Below are 15,991 nucleotides of genomic sequence, written 5' to 3' on the forward strand. Positions count from 1 at the left end.
CTGCCCCTTTCCCCGGGTTTCGCCGCAACTCTGGCGCATTCGGAAAGGAGCTGTGGCTGTGTGACCTGTGCGGCAGAACCCCACCGGTGGCCCTGGCCCCCGCGCCCTAGACGAGAGGGAGGAAGCCCCAGGGTCTGTGTGACAGAGGAGAACTCATACCCAGAAGGGAGCTCCCAGCAAGGAGCGGCTTCCACCTGCCCTGGGTCACTGGGCAGAGCCCCTCGCAAAGGGGCCATGAGACTCGCAGATGCCCCCAGTGCTGCCCCTTGGCCAGTGTCTCAGCAGGTGACTGAGGAGAGGTAGATGTCCCCAAACCCACCAAGACAGCAGCACCGAGAAGGAAATACTTCAAGGAACCTGACAGCCCCCCTCAATCTCCTGGCCCAGCGAGGAGGGCAGGCTCCTGCCGAGAAGGGAAGAGAGGCCAGGTGCACCCCATCCGCCCTCAGGGCCTTCTGCCTGCGCTGGGGCAGCACCGTCGTCTTATTGGAAGAGAGATGCATCTTTAGTCATTTTAAGATGACCTCACAGAAGCTTCTGGGTGCTAATGCTTGGAACTAGGACAAGATTTTGGCAGAGAAAGGCTCAGAGCCCAGGCCGCTGCCTACCACCCTTTCCCCCTTCGTTCCCATGCCTCCGCCAGTTCCACTTAAAGAGAACCAGAAGAAGAGAGGGGGTCCAGAGCACCCCCGGAACCCGACCTCTGAGGCAGCCTGGCTTCGTCTGACCCCGTTCCGTGGGAGGCGGGGTCGGCAGGGTGGAGGAGGCACAGGGCAGGGAAGAGTCTGCAGGCAGCACGTGGAGATCATGGAAAGGAGGCGCCAGCAGGCTCCCCACAAGTGGCAATTAATCAATCTGAGAAATTAGCTCCCACAAAAGGAAAGGAAGAACCCAGTCAGCAGCCTCGGAGCAGCGCTCCAGGGGTGCCGAGCCAGAGGCGGCGCATAAATAGGGCAGCGGCAGCGGCAGCTTGGCGCTCGGCGCAGGCGGCCCTGGGACAGAGGGCCTGTGGCCCCAAGGCTCCGGCACCGGCCGGACCACAGGGACGATGGGCGAGCTGAACTTGCGCCTCAGGGCCTGCTTCTCGGCCCTGCTGCTAAGTGGCCTCTACTTCTGGGCCCTACTGTGGAGGAAGACGCCAGCCTGGCCCTTCGCCCACCACCCTTCCTTTACCCAGGAACCAAGAAATAGAGGCTTGTGTTTAGTTCTGTGGTAACGCACCGCCGAACCCCCAAAGCAAGCAGCTGGGAAGCATGACAAGCCCCCACTTCTGCTCTGGATGGGAGAAGGTAGTGAGTCAAATGGTGAATTCAGCTGAGAAGGCATGAATCCTGTTTCAGGAAGAATAACCCCTGAAACAGGCCTCCGGGCACAGGGCCAGCTCTCTGCCGGCCCTCCTCACAAAGCCCACGGGCCGGCTGCCCTCTTCCTCCTCGCTGACCACAGAAATAAACAGCACTTTGCTTCAATGTACATATATATACACATAGAGACACCCACAAACTACATACCTATGCATCTGTACCTATATCTATATATATGTAGAGTTTGGAAGGTGGGATGGAAGTCCAGTCCTCACCCAGCACTTAAAAGAACTGAAGCAGAAGCAGAGAGCACAAAGCCATCGCTTTCCTCTTCACGTCCACAGACCTTTGACGGGGTGAGAAAATCAATCTAGTGAATAGGAGAGCAATGCGGAGGGGACAGACACCTCCCAGTGCCCAGTTCACCTCCTGATCGCCACCCACAGCCGAAAGCTCTGCCCTGGGCCCATGTCCTGAAGAGGAGGCCGGCCGGCCAGGCTTGGAGGAGGCTCCGGCGCTGCCTGCGGTGTGGACGGGCGGAGCAAAGGTCTCAGCAGCCCCGGAACGACTGGCCCGGCCAGGCCAGGCCTCCGCGGAGGGGCAGCCGAGGCCCCGGCGCCCGTCCCCACACGTCCCTCCCTGGCCCGCAGCCCAGCATTCTCGCCCGGGGGACACGCAGAGTCGCATCATCACAGCAGAGTGGCATGGCCGGGGTCGTCGTGGTCTACGCTGTTGAGGATCGCCTTCTGGTCCTCCGGCAGCTGGCGATGGCACAAGTCTGAGAGGCGGGCAAAGGGGTCCGGGCGAGAATGTCTCTTCTTCTTTCGGAGGCAGACGGCTTCGTCGGGCCACAGAACCTGAGAGTGTGGAAGCTGCTGAGCCTGGGAGGCAGGACCGTCTAGGGAGGCGGAGCACGCGCCCAAGAGAGATGAAAAGAGAAGAAAGTGGGTGATGAGGAAGACCACAGCCTCACACACTCCCCTGTTCGTCGGCCAGGGCACTTGTTCTGGGCTTCTGGTCTCCCCCAGAGCGGCCACCTGCGTATGCGGGAGACCAGAGAGCAAAAGAGCCGCAGAAACGCCGCCTTCCTTACCCCCAGGGCCACCGGCACCCTGCGTCCGCTCCCCTGGTCCTCACAGGAGCCAGAAAGGCGGGGTGGATCTGGCCAATCAATAGGTAGATTTTATCTTTTATTTAATATTAAATGTATTTAACATTTTAAATAATATGTTTTCTTTTTATTAAAGAAATATGGCTTTTCTAGTGCCTCCTAACTACTCGGTGCTGGGCTTGGGACTTCACACATTTTTTTCACCCTCCACCCTTCCCTTCAAGCAATGGGGGATTTTACACAAAACCTCAGTCACGTGCAACAGAGCCAGGCCGGGCCCTTGCTCGATGTCCAGGGGCATTCCTCTGCCTCATAGCCCTTCTGGGGATAGAGACAATGTCCTTGCCTTCTAGAAAATTCCACTTTAATGCAGGGGTGAGGAGGATGGGACAAACTCTAAAAACTTCAAAAGTACAGAAATAAAATTTCAGGTATCGCCAAGTGCTACCAAAAATGATAAACTAGGATCATGAGATAACAAGTGACTGAGACCCGGCTACTCTCTGAAGGAGAGACACTGAGTCTTGAGTTACGAGCCTCCGAAGGCCTGAGGGCAAAGCGCTCCCAACAGGAGACACATCAAGTGCAGAAGCCGGGAGCGCGGAGCAAGGGCGACACACTCCAGAGAAGGCACTGCCCCGAACGCAGAGTGGGCAGAGCGACTGAGTCAGGAAAGACAGACGGGCATCCTAAGAAGTTCAAAATCTGTTCTGGTTTTGGGAACTTCAGTGGGAAGCTTCTGGAAGGCTCTCACCAGAAGCATGCATGTCTGTGTGTGTGTATGTGTGCATGTGTGTGCCCACACCCATGACCAAAGGAGAAAGTATGTTACTACATTTCCTAAAGATCACTTTGGTTGCTGTGTGCACAGCACACTGTAGAAGGAGCCAGGACGGAGCCAGGAGGATCCGTTAGGGAGCTCTGGCAACAGTCAAGGCGGGCAGTGAGCGTGAGTCAGGATTTACTTCGAGTGGGTGAGACAGGGGAAAAGCGGAGTCAGAGTCAGGACACATTTTCCAAGCTGAGCCAACAGGCCTTACCAGATGGACTGGGCGTGAGACGCCAGCACAAGAGAAGAGTCAAGGTGGAGGGGCCTGAGCAACTGGGCTGGAAGTGGTGCTATTTATGAAACTGGGAAAGAACTAAAAAGCAGATTTGGAAAGGATAATCAATAACTCTATTTTGGGCTTTATAAGGCCTTATAAAACATCCAAATGCATGGTTAGCAACTGGAAATATGAGACTAGAGTCTGTGGAAGAGATTTGGGCTAACGTCCCGTGTGGGAGTTGTTAACATAGAAGGGCGCAGGACCACTACAAGAGACCAAGAGAGAATACGGGAATCTGATGCGCCTTTTTTGCAAAAAAAAAAAAAAAGAGAGAGAGATAGATGAGAGATAGATAGATAGATAGATAAGAAAAGTCTTAGGCTGAAATGAGCTTACATAATTTGAAAACTCACATTTGGGCTCCAATTTCCCACCCAAACTCCAAAATTTTCATTTTCTTTTTCTCTGCCTCGGAATCCCATCTATGAACTAATAGGATCCTAGCACCACCCAAAGGCTGAGAACTGAGTGCTCACCCTCTCCCCAAGATTCACGGAACCCCTGCATATTATTTTTCCATAGCCCAGTCTCTAAAGAAATTCACTGTACAGTAGTTACTAAAGATCGGCAAAAAAGAAAAACTGCTCAGCAGTCTTCTCTGACAGCCTGCCTCGTTCCTAAAGCCATTGGTGCAATGCGAGTGTGGGGGAAATATGAAGGAATTTTCTACAGCTGAAAAAGGGCTGAATTGTTTTTACACCGCCTTAGAAGCTGCCTATTACTGATGGATAAACATTAGACATAATGCAGTAGAGGTATCCTCTTCACAAAATGAGATTTCACTCTCTCACAGAGAAAAATCTGGTCTACCCGCAGAAGCTAGGTCTACACCACAAAGTCCCCGAAGCACTGAGTACAACCCCATAATTCCCATGTGCAGCTAGAAGGCCTGAAATGATAGGGAGGAAATATATAAGGAAATCAGAGTGTTTCCAAGGTGTATTGTAAAATGGAAAAAACCAAGATACTATTTATGTTGTTTAAAAACACACTAAAACAATACAGTATCTTTTCTAAAGGCGTATCAACAGAAAGGTTCTTGAAGCCACTGAGAGGAGTGGTTCCCAGGTGGGAGGACACAGAACTGGAAGGACACTCAGAGATTTTAACCCTATCTTTCTTATTTTTTCCATGAAAATTGTATTTGTGTACTAATTGAAAATCAGTGTTATAGAAAAACAAAGAACAAGATAACCGATGGATTAAATTCTAATAAAAACCCAAGACTTGGATCCTAAACCAAACAATCCCATAATAATGGCGGGCAAGGTGGAAAGAGAGGAGCAAGACGCTTCCCGCCATTTACCAGATCGTTTCTTTGACTTCGAAGAGCCCTTGGATGACTTTTTGGGCTTCTTTATCCGTTGGTATTTCAGAGCCTCCAGCCTCTCAGGTGCAGCAGCATTCCCGGGTGCAGGTGGATGTGTTCTGGAAAGGGACAATTAGAGAGGCACGGGTCAGCTCCCAGAACAGGGAGCTTTTGAAGCAGGGCTGGAAGAAAGCCAAAGAGCTGGCCCGTAGAAGGACAGAGTACAGATCTGTGGAGTCCCAGGTGTCCACGAGGGTTCCTTGGCAGCTGTCTCTCTACTGTTCCTGGAAGGGAGAAAACCCAGTAGAAAGCTCCAGCAGCGGGAGGCCTACCTCAGATGGAAACGAATCTTTGAGCGCCAGGAGACCTAGGAAAGGGAGAGAGAGACTTTAACAGGAAGCCCCAACAAGAGGAACTCAAGCAGGGAGGAGGAAGGTCAGAGAAGGAAGCGGCTTCAATGTCTGAAGTTCTTAGAAACCATCACAATCAAGACCTTTAAGTGAAAAGGGCAGATTAAAGCAGGACATGAGCAACCCCAAGCCCAGCCCACTGCTCCGCCAGCATAGGCAAGGCCAGGGCCAAGCAAGGAACCTGGCTTCACAGGGCTCCTTCCTCTCCACCTACAGGATTCAGGCAGAATCCAGCAGCTAAGAGCAACAAATACTTGTCATCTACCAACACTGCAGCAGGTCTGGTTCCCTGACCCTCTGTGGATGGGGCTCAGGTCCCTTCAGTCATGGAAGACAATCAAAGAGAGTAGAAGCAGATTATGATGGTTAGAGTGTCCAAATCTGGCAGCCCTGCAAAGCCCATGTTATCTGGAGCAAACATCCAATGAATCCCTCTATTCCAAGATTCAACAAAGGAACCGAGGTTGTTGGGAGAGGAGACTGTGTATACGGGTCTCCCTTTCTCCCCCAGGCAAGTGGGTAGTGTCATTAGCCTGATGGATCAAATGCATGGTTAGAACAAAGTCAACAATTTAAGTGAAGCCTGTGCAGCCCAGGTGACAAAGGGGACCAGAGTGCTGAAAGGAAGGACTGCCTGTGACAATCTTTGCTTGATGGAGAGAATTTTTCAAGAGTCATGAAAGAAGAAAACCTTTTTCTGTTACCCATAGCATTCCTTCTCCAAGTAAGCCAAGCTTGGAGCCTGAGAAATAAAGGGGGAAGAGAGAGACAGGCCACCCTCGCTCTCCCGCCCCTGGCATTCACACTCAGGGAGGCCGAAACATTCTAGGGCCATGGCGCATCCCGCTCTGCCCCGATCCCCGCGGCTGCTGCTTCCAGCTCCATCACAACTGGTTTGGGGTAAATCCTGATTAAAAGGAGTAGGACAGATACCCTGTGAGGGGAAAAGAAGTCTCCAATGGTGAGCAAGCCATTCAAGGTATTTTAAAAAATGATAGAGAGATGGGAAGATCGTAGCTGCATCGCCCCAACATTGGATAACTTTGCAGGAATAAAGAAGATGAAACTTACAGGCTAATTGTAGATAAGCCTCTGGTCTCTGGGGTTTCCTGCATTAATAGGCCATGAAGCAACCTTCATCTTCTTTGATGGATGCCATCATTCTATAGCCCTTCAGTAAATAAAGTATGGAGAAGCTCCTCCCAAGCTCAGGTCCGAGACGACTTCTTGATTGTCCACAGCCCCCTGACAGCATGGAGCTAGGAAGCCCCAGCCCAAATGCGCATGAAGGCACACACAGTCCAACTCACCATTAGAAGCCAGGTCTTCCACCCCCAAACACCCACGCTGCCAGTTCCCCATTCCTTCCTCTTTCACAAGCTCCACAGCCTACCCAGAGCGATCCTACACAGCAGCAGCAGCAGCTGGAAGGGAATTTGGAAGGCAGGCAAAGGACGGAGACGGCTAGGGCATGAGGGGCATGACTTTCCAGTGCTGGCGGGATGTCCTCACCCCATCTCATCCTTGACTAAGGCTTCGTCATGCCGCCTAAAAGGAAAATCACAGACATGAATCTGCTGTGCAGCGTGTCCGCCTCCAGGTCCCAGCCAGCCTCCGCGGAGGGCCGTACACAGTGACACACAGGCTGAGGAAGTATATGACAACAAGCGGACCCCAGAAACCGCCTTAAAACACATCATCTACTAGGGCATGAGCGGAACGGGGACAGGTGACCCTAAAAATTCTGTGGCTTCTCCAAGCCAGGTGAAACTTCAGGGGTGTTTTTATTATTATAACCAACGAACGGTTACTATTATCATTTTTATCATACAGCATCGATTTTACCACTTACCATGCCAGGCAGTGATCTGCGTTCTCTACAGTAATTTTCCGTAACCCTTACAACAACCCTACGAGGTAAATAGTACACTGAGCCCATTTGCCAGACGGAGAAACTGAGGTGAGTAGCTTGTCCAATAATGCAGTTACTACGTGATAGAGCCGTGACTCTCAACACCAGGCTAACCTACTTTTCCAACCTCTTCCTAATAAAGCAGGTACAGAAGTTACATCAAAGGAAAAAACTGCATCCACACGTCACTTGAGAACTTGGCAGACTGCACTCGCTGCGAGTCACTGACATTCTCAGCTGTGTCCACAGAGCCGGGCCGAGACTCCCTGGGGAGAGGGGCTGGCTGTCAGGGAGGAACTCCCCAACCATCAGGATCCACGGAGAGAAGATAAGCCAATCTTCTCCCGCGAAACAGCCAAGCCCAGCCCTTCCAGGGCACCGTCCACCTGTTCTCAGGTTTGACTCAGCTCTCAGACACAGAAACACGGCAGAGGAAGGCTCCTGAAGGCGCCGAGACGCCCTCCCAAAGCAGAAAAGAAAACCGCAAGCAAGTGTCTGGAAAGACAGAAGGGAGGGAGGAGGGAAGGGAGAGAGAAAGGGGGGGCAGGAGGAGGGCAGAGCGGGGCAAATTCCACAGAAAGGACCCATGAAATGGGGTCCGGCAGACTTCGCCTGCAGCATGGTAAGCCCCTCGGAATCAAGCTGCCTCCCTTTTCGTGGAAGGGCGACCGTGACCCCTGTCAACATCAGGCTCACCGGGCACTTGCAGGGGGTAAGGCTTTTGGTGCTGGTGTCTCTCGGGAAGCCTGGGGCGAGCAGCTCCATCCACCCCTGGACCAGAGGTGGCAAGTGCCTGTCGGGGCAGAATGCAGCCCCGGGCTCTCCCGGAAGGTGAGATCCCAGTTCTCTTTCTCATCAGCTCCAGTTCTTCCCAAACCTACCGGAACTCTGCAAACTCTGGGGCGCTCCTTCTCCCAGAAGCAAGAGCATTACTGAAAGGCGAACGCCTGCAAGCCCAGGCACTTTGCGGGCACTTCCCTACCACCTTCCACGGAAGCTGCAGCGCAGCTGCTCCAGCAGCGTTTCCTTGCCATTCACAATTACCAAAAATGGCCTGGAATTTTACTTTCACACGTACTCTCTCTCCCCCGCATACAATTCACACAAAACTCAAATCATGGCCATTGAGCTGAGCTTCCCTTAGCTGCGTGGCTCTACGCTGACCTAGGGTCATGGAGGAAAGATACGACCTGGTTCAAAATGTAGGCAAACCACAGGACAGGAAAGTCAAAATCCAAAATCCATTAAGGGTATTTCCTGCCCTTAATACCTGAAGAGCTGATGTGATGACACATTCGCAGCGATGCCCCAGTCGACAGGCAGGAGCAATGATTTAAAGAACAATTTCCTCCTCGCCTTAATCGCCTAGAGCAGAGCCTGCTTGTCAGATTGTACACTGTGGCTGGCAGGTCAAGAAAATCACAGATGGACAAGGTGTAGCCAGGAAAAGCAGAAATCTACCCTCCACATATGAAAAGGAAGGCCAGGAGTCTGGGTGGCAGCTGCTACTCCGCTGTGACCACAGATGGTACCTTTCTGGTGGGGTCAGGACACAAACCAAGTGCCCGGCCTGAGAAGCCAGGAGCCGCTTGTTCCAAGTGGGGGCTCCTTCCTATGGCTCACCTAGCAAAGGGGAACCTGTCCACGCTCCCAGATCCACCTGCAGAATCTCCAAAGTCGGGATCAAAGGGAAAGGGGACTCAAGGGGCAGAGGAAAATGGGAGGCTACTGGTCTCAGACAGGGAGCTGAGAAAAGCGCTCCGCTCCCAGCCACTCTCAAAAGGACAGGCCCACACAATGCATCTCCCCGTTGTGAGAAGGGAGTTGGGAAGAGGAGAAGGGGTGGGGGAGAGGAGGAGAGAGGAAGGAGGAGAGGGAGGGAAACAACTGCAGGTGTGGGAGAAGGAACAGGAAGGAAACTGAAGGAAGTAGGAACAGAGCGAGAACGGACGTAGACGAGACATGTCACATGTCCAAGCAAGACCGAGTGAGACACATGCAAAGGCGCAGCGTGAAGACAGCGTCTGAAGAGGGGCCTGCGCCTCCCAATGGCCCAGCAGCGACCGCCCCCCGGAGGGCCTCAGCAAGCGGGAGGGCGAGCGGGGCGCCTGCTGCCCAGCGCCGGCAGGTCTGACTCCGAGGCTGTGGGAGGGCCTCCCTGTCCTAGGCTGGGGGTGCTGCCCGCCCCGCAGGGAACGACGCGCTCCCACGGTGGCCCCTGGTTTCTGGGTCTGCCAGAGCAGTGAGAGAACAACAGCTCCGCGCTCTCAGATCTGACGCCGTGGGGACAGCGGGGAGAGAGGGGCCGATGGCTGGGTGAGGGGGAGTGGTGGGGGCAAAGGCGAGTGGGGTCCGGGCACTTTCCAGGAGTGGCACGAGAGCTGTCCTGGAGCGGTCACACCTCTGGGGGGGGACAGGGCGTCATAACGGGGTGGCAGGGAGGGAAAGCAGGGGAGACGGAGGGCAGTCCAGCCTCTGTCACTCCGGAGCGCCCACCAGCAGCCCACGGGAGGCCCCTAGCACCGGTGAGCTCACAGAGACTCCCTGACCCCTGCATGGTCTCCCAGTGCTCCCGGCCGGAGGGGCGCCCCCAGCCAGCCTCACACCATCCCAGGGCCTGGGGACGCCTTTCTTATCGCTGCAAAAGACTTATAGTCCTGAGTTAGAGTGACCAGTCTCCCTGGACGTCTCCAGGTGGCACCAGGAGGCAGCTGCGTCTCGCCTACAGCAGCCAGAGGCACCAGAGGAGCCCCGCCCTCTCCCATCTGAGGGCTGCTGGTCCACATGTGCCCAGAAGCACCGCAATGACGTTCATGGCAAAAAGAAGCATCTTCCCAGCTACCGTGAGAGCGAGCGAGCCTCACGTAGCTCCAAAAGCCTTTAGAAGAGAGCTGATGCCCTTCTAAATGCCCGGTCCCTGAGAGCCTCACCCAGAGGAAGGTGGGAGGGGAGCCACCAGCCACCACATGGGCAGGACAGGAAGGAGCGCAGTGCTACTGCCCCAGGTGCGTCTGCCTCCGGCTAGCTCCACATCCTTCCCCCTGGGGAACCTGTCCTCTCCTCTCTGGACTCCTCCAAAGACTTTCCCCACAGCTGTGACTGAAGGGGGTTGGGAGTGGCTACTACAGGGACCCCAAGAGCAACGTGAGCCTAAGGGGAGGTCCACATCGCAGGCTCGTAACAGCCAAGGACAGGCTGCAGGATCAGGGACCTCGAGGAGTGGTGGCATTTCCCTGCCCTCGCCCTCAGAGGACCGCAGGAGACCTGGTCCTAAGGAAGACCCAGTGGGCCACTTCTCAACCCTGCACTGCTTGGCAGGACCAACTGTCAGCAAAGTCCCAAGAAGACAGTGAGGGGCCAGGCACCCCAGGAAGGTCTGAGTCCCTGCGGGGCGGGGGAGGAACAGGGTGCTACGCCTGAGGCTGCTGGGTAAACAGGGCAGAGAGGGGTGAGGTGTTCCTGGGTTCCAGTGTGGCCCCAGACAGATTTTCGGGGTACAGAGATGCAAAGCAGATCTTAGGCATTCTGGGACCCTCGGGGTGCATGCAGGGTCCCCAGGGACTTCTGTGGAAGCTCTGGGTGTGTCGGCAGCAGAATGGCGAGGAGTTTGAGTAAGGAAAACTGCGGGGAGGCTGTGGGAGAGAGCTCAGCACGTGGGCTGGGGCGAGAAGCTGCAGCTAGGCAGTGCCGAGCGCGGCCTGGCGTGGGGGGCCGTTGGAGCAGCATGACCGGGGGCACCCAGAAGCCTTGGGAATCGAGGAGCAGAGGCTGCCGCCCCCACGGAGGAGGTGAAGGGACATGGTCTCGAGTCCCCTGTAGAGGAAGCAATGGCCCTGCCAAAGCCCCGTCCGCCTGTCCACCCCCCCGCCCCACCCCGCCGCGGAGCTCCCTTACCTATTGAGCTGAGGAGAGGCTTGTCTCGACAACACTGCCCAGATAGCTGAGATCAATCAGAAACAAAGCAGTTACCAACACAGGCCTGGGGGAACCACCCACGCACACCCAGAGGGGAGGAGGGGAGCACAGGGACCAGAGAACCGACAGGCGAGGCCAGAGAATGGGGTGACGGGAAGGAGAGGAGAGAGACAGAGAACCAGACGCAACGATGGGACAAAGCAGATGAGAGCGCGGCAAAGCAGACGACAGGGCGGCGCCCACAGCATCTCCAGCACAGACACTGACTGGCGCGTCCGCCACGGCGCCCCTGCCTGGCGCGCTGGCCAGAGCTGTCCTCTGCCTCCCTGGGCGCACTCCCTTCGGCCCCCACCAGGAGCAGGGTGGGAGTGGGAGGTGAGGCTTGCACTTCCAGGTACCAGATGGGTGGGAGGGAATGGGGCAGGGGAAGGGCGCCAGGCTCCCTCCTCCTCAACCGCAGCCCGTCCTGCCTACCACCGGGCCAGCCCCCTCTGGAACTCTCTGCTCCCCTGCACAGGCGGCCACATCAAGAAGAGAGACCAAAGGACGGAACCAGAAAGGGGCGGGGGGGGGGGGGAGAAAGAGAGAAGGAGGGATGGAGGAAGGGCGGGAGGGAGGGAGGACGGGCAGGCCTGGGGGGCACTACCAAGACATTTCAGGCTCTTCTGAGCTCGTTGGGCCAACCCAAAGAAGATGAAGAAGGAAGAAAGACAGACGTGAGGAAGAAGGAAAAGGGGAGGAGGAGAAAGAAGGAGGGCAGGAGAAGAAAGACAAGAGAAAAAGAGGCACAGCCAGGCGTCCAGGCTGACTGGTACCTGGAATACCAGCTGCTACTGCTTAGAGTGTGCTCTCTCAGGCAGGCTGATCGCAGGAGCTTGTCTGTCTGTCTGTCTGTCTGCAGCTTCCTGCGAGGCACACCAGTTGGGGTAGGGTATGTGGCTGCAGGCACACGGTTCACAGCCTGCGACTGGGCTCCCAGCCTCCGGGATGTGCCCCCGGCGAGGCTGTGGGAGGGCCCGGGGCTCACTAGGCTGTTATGGGCAGGGTCTGGGAATAGGAGCGAGCCCCTGGCCTGATGGTCCAGAGCAGTCAGGCTTCGGGGTCCTGCTAAGCAAGGGGGAGCAGGGGCTAGGGAAGAAAAGGAGACTGGATGCAAGGCCTCCGGGCAAACCCCGGAACCACCCCCCGAGCCAGGTCACAGGGACCTGGTGAGCTCCCCGCTCCACGAGGAACTGGGGCGCCCACTCACGGGGACATGCCACGCCCCTCCCCGTGCCCACGTGTGCCCACCCCAGTCACCCTGGGGCCTCCTGAGAGCTCTGGGCCGGACGGAGATCCCTCATGCTCCTGGCAGGGTACCTGGACACGTAAGCCCCACCCCACCCCAGTGGCCACTCCCTGCTGATGCCAAGGCCAGAACTCCTCTCACGAAGGGATGCTGCAGCACGTCCAGACAAGCCCTGTCACTCTGGTTGATGGAGGGCGGAGGGCGGGGCAGGGAGACGACCAGGTAAAGGTGGGCGGAGAGACCGGCTCACACTCACCCTGAAGAAGAAATCTGTGGTGGGGGGGGCTCTGGTCTGAGCAGCTCCTCCCCCATCCTTCGAGGGGAAGGCGTCTGTCCAAACACATCCAGGTTGTCCGCAGGCCCTGCCGGGCCTGGAGGAGGGGAGGGGTAGCCCGTGGCCACAGTGGTGAAGCCCACAGAGGGCCGGTAGCTGGGGCTCCCGCTGCGGCTGCTCTGGGACGGGGAGCCCGTGGACGGCGTGGACTTGCAAGAGAAGCTGACGGCGGCCGGCGGCTGCAGGGCGATCTCCGACATCTCAGCCTGCTGCAGGAGGCCGGGGCGCGGCCGGGCCCGGGCGGCGAGCTCAGGGGAGCCAGTGCGGGAGCTGAGGGGGCTTTGGGTCAGAGGCGAGAGCCGGGAGGGCTGTAGCACCACTTGATGTAAACTGGGCTCGGTGCGCCTGGCCTGCCGGGGGCTCGGCCGGGGCCGGGGCTGGGGCTCGTACCACCGGGTGTCCAGGCCAAATGTGCTGGGGCCGCCGTGTCCCCCCGGCTCGGCGGGCTCGGGGTAAGGCAACACGGGTATGCCCATACCTTGGCTGGTATGTCTTAGCTGCCCTTGGCTCACCAGAGGTTGCATAGGTCTGTCCTGCCACTTGGTGGCGGGGGGCATGGGCACGGGGCCTCGGCCCGGCGTCTTGCCCGCCCAGCCCTTTGGCGCCTCCAGAGACAGCATGCCCGGGTAGGCCGAGGGCACCTGCAGGGAGGTGGGGGGCAGTCCTCGGGGGAGGCAGGCCTTGGGCTGCAGACTCTCGGCTACATCACAGGGGTGCAGCTGGTGCGGGAACATCATGGCCGGGGTTTCCAGACCCCCGAAGGGGAACTCTGGCCGGCCCCAGGGCTCAGGGGAGCGCCCGCCTGTGGGTGTCTGAGTCAAGGGCAGCGTGCTGTTGGAAGCGTTCTCTCCGTTTTCCTCAGGAATGGTGGGGTGGCCAAAAGGCCCTTCCGTGTGCAGGGGCGGGGAGGACATGACCGAACTCAGGGGGCTGCCCACTTCCGGCATGTAGAAAGGTGGCGGCTCCACTTCCCCGGGGCTGCTGCTGCTGAGGTACCCGTAGTACTGGCCGTGCTGGAAGGGCCGGGCGGCGGGCGGCCTGGCCTGGCCGGTGGCCTGGAGACGACCTTCCAGGCCGCCGGGGCCCTCCAGCCCGCGGGGCTGGAACCGAGGGCTGTATGCTGGTGGTGGCAGGTAGGACTCCTGGCTGGACGACAGAGGGGTCAGCTGGGACTTCAGGGCAGCCACAGATGTGGGCACAAGAGGGTCCTCGTTCTCCTCGTCCGACTGACGGAACTCGGGGTACATGTCCGTCTCCTCCGCAAAGGGAAAGCCCTCAATGCGCCTGCCCTTCACTGGGGGCTCCGTCTCAGAGGGACCCATCACGAAGCGTCCGTCGGGGCCTCTGCTGATGAGCTCGATGGGCGTGGTGGCCTCGGCCTCCGCCTCGGCCTTGGCCACGCTGTACTTCTTGCTGCTGATGGCCCTCTTGGTCTTCTTGTACAAGGACAGCTCCTTCTCCCGCGTGGGACTCAGCATTCTTTTGGCTGCTGGCTGGCCCTGGTCATCAGAGGATTCTGAGGGGGCCCGGAGCGTCCGGACACTCTCTGGACTCACCTTGCCAGAGGACAAGCTGTGGGAACAGGTGAGAGAGCAGGAGGGCTGAGGCCGGGGACACCCTGGCCCATTACTTCGCTTTGTTCTCTTAACAAACACCTCGGGATACAGGACTAAGGAAAAGGACCACCAATGGGCAGCCTAGTCTAGCATGAAACCCTTGGGCCAGCTCTCAATTGTCTAGGTGTGTGTTCAGAGGGAACACCCACGTTTCTAGTTCTTTCTATCCTGCCCTGCCCCATCATCTGCCTTGCTCCGTCTAGCCCTGCCTGCAACTCCCCCCTCAGGTGGCTCACGAAAAGCAAGCTCATTTAATATTAACGCAAAACACATGACGAAGGCACATCTGTGAGGATGACCCGAAAGTCACAGAAATACATTTTCAAGCTAAAGAGAAATGGGTTATCCACGACTTTGGATTGTCTACACCACGGCTCCTTCTGTGGAGCATAGGGTGGACCACTGAAAACCGCCGTGCCAACCAAGGGACAGCACACAGCCTAGAAGGGCTGTGATGCGGCTGAGCGGGGCACACCACCCGCTGTCTGCCCCGCTGTCTGCCCCGCTCTGCGCTAGCCGCGCGTCCCATTCCCCGGGCCCCGGCACTCACGGAGACTCCAGGCTCTTCCTGCAGTGAGTGATGGAGAGTGGAGGGTCTGGAAGGAAAAAGCGGGGAGAGCCTGCTGAGGCCCGAGCCAACAAACACATCCCAGCTGTCCACAGGGTCCGAAGCAGGGCCGCAGTGGGAGGCAGCCGCTTGCAAAGTCTGGCGCCTTTGGGTCCAGTTCAGCATCTGGTACCCACCCCCAGGCCCTGCCTTCGCCCCAGTTCTCATCCATGAGACTCTCCCCTCCACATCAAGTCCACTGGCTGATCTAGACCCCAGTTTCCCTCTTTTCAGGGGCACCATGCTAAACATGGGCTGTCTCTCCTGAGGGGAGCTTTAGAAAATGGGCCAGCTGGGGCGGCAGGTGGGGGCGACACCCACCTTTTTTGCGCTTGAGCTTACGCTTGCGCTGCTTGTTGACAAAGCAGGCGGCCAGGGTGCTGAAGAGGATGGCAGCTGCCAAGAAGCAGATGGTAGCTACGATTCCAGCCAGCACAGGGCGCGCCAACCCATCGTCGGTCAGGTCCGGCTGCGGGAAGATGTCTGCAGGGAGGGGCGGGGCGTCCGTGAGTCCTTTCCTCTCCCCGGGGCCCCCTCTGCTCTGACCCAGGCCCTGGGGCTTGTCCTGCCTCTGTAGTGCAGACAATGTAAGGCTGAGGCGCCGTACTCAACTCCAGCCCTGAACACGTGTGTACGGCAGAGGAGGGGGCGGGGGGAGAGGGGGCAGGTTACGCTGAGCAAGCAGTCACCACACAGCGAGTCCAGAAGAAACAGCATCTAATCCTGCTCCTTTGGGGATAATAATTTCAATATAATATAATCATTGCAATAATGATCTGGTGCTTTTTGCCTGGTGCTTTCTGCAAAACGTTCTCATGCACGTTATTGGATACTCTCACATTAACCCCATGAGGTAGGCAGAGAGCACGTTATTGTCCTCACTCTCTAAAGGAAAAATCTGTGCTTGGCTGAGTTTGAGCAACGTGCTTGAGCAGGTTCTGTGTATCGTGGCCGAAACTGCACTCAGTGTTTCTGACTTCCAGCCGGGGGCTTTCTGCCCTCCACCGTGCCGTCTGGATGCACGAGAGCTCAGGGCGGAGGCCTCCTGAGGGTGAAATACAGCCGCCAGGAGAGCG

The 15,991-nt window shown here is 57.1% G+C and overlaps 1 protein-coding gene across 4 annotated transcripts in view; it reads right to left on the reverse strand.

The window, feature by feature from the left end:
• Positions 1 to 1,440: 1,440 nt before the first annotated feature.
• The window catches only part of IGSF9B (immunoglobulin superfamily member 9B), a 45,781-nt gene continuing 31,230 nt past the window's right edge, over positions 1,441 to 15,991 (reverse strand). Inside the window, exons 16-20 of one of the 4 annotated variants that reach the window (XM_054579421.1) lie at positions 15,237 to 15,398; positions 14,859 to 14,904; positions 12,615 to 14,264; positions 4,831 to 4,952; positions 1,441 to 2,202 (exon numbers count right to left, since the gene is read on the reverse strand). In XM_054579421.1, the coding sequence (XP_054435396.1) occupies positions 1,994 to 2,202; positions 4,831 to 4,952; positions 12,615 to 14,264; positions 14,859 to 14,904; positions 15,237 to 15,398 (2,189 nt within the window). In that variant the 3' untranslated portion in view covers positions 1,441 to 1,993. Of the gene's footprint in view, positions 2,203 to 4,830; positions 4,953 to 5,133; positions 5,201 to 11,049; positions 11,096 to 12,610; positions 14,265 to 14,858; positions 14,905 to 15,236; positions 15,399 to 15,991 lie in introns of those variants that run through there. The other 3 variants (XM_054579418.1, XM_054579419.1, XM_054579420.1) reach the window with 3 other exon arrangements.

The sequence above is a fragment of the Pteronotus mesoamericanus genome, unplaced genomic scaffold (genome assembly GCF_021234165.1).
Source record: "Pteronotus mesoamericanus isolate MK-2021 breed Mesoamerican mustached bat unplaced genomic scaffold, CSHL_Meso_final contig_53, whole genome shotgun sequence".
In the NCBI taxonomy this organism is placed as follows: domain Eukaryota; kingdom Metazoa; phylum Chordata; class Mammalia; order Chiroptera; family Mormoopidae; genus Pteronotus; species Pteronotus mesoamericanus.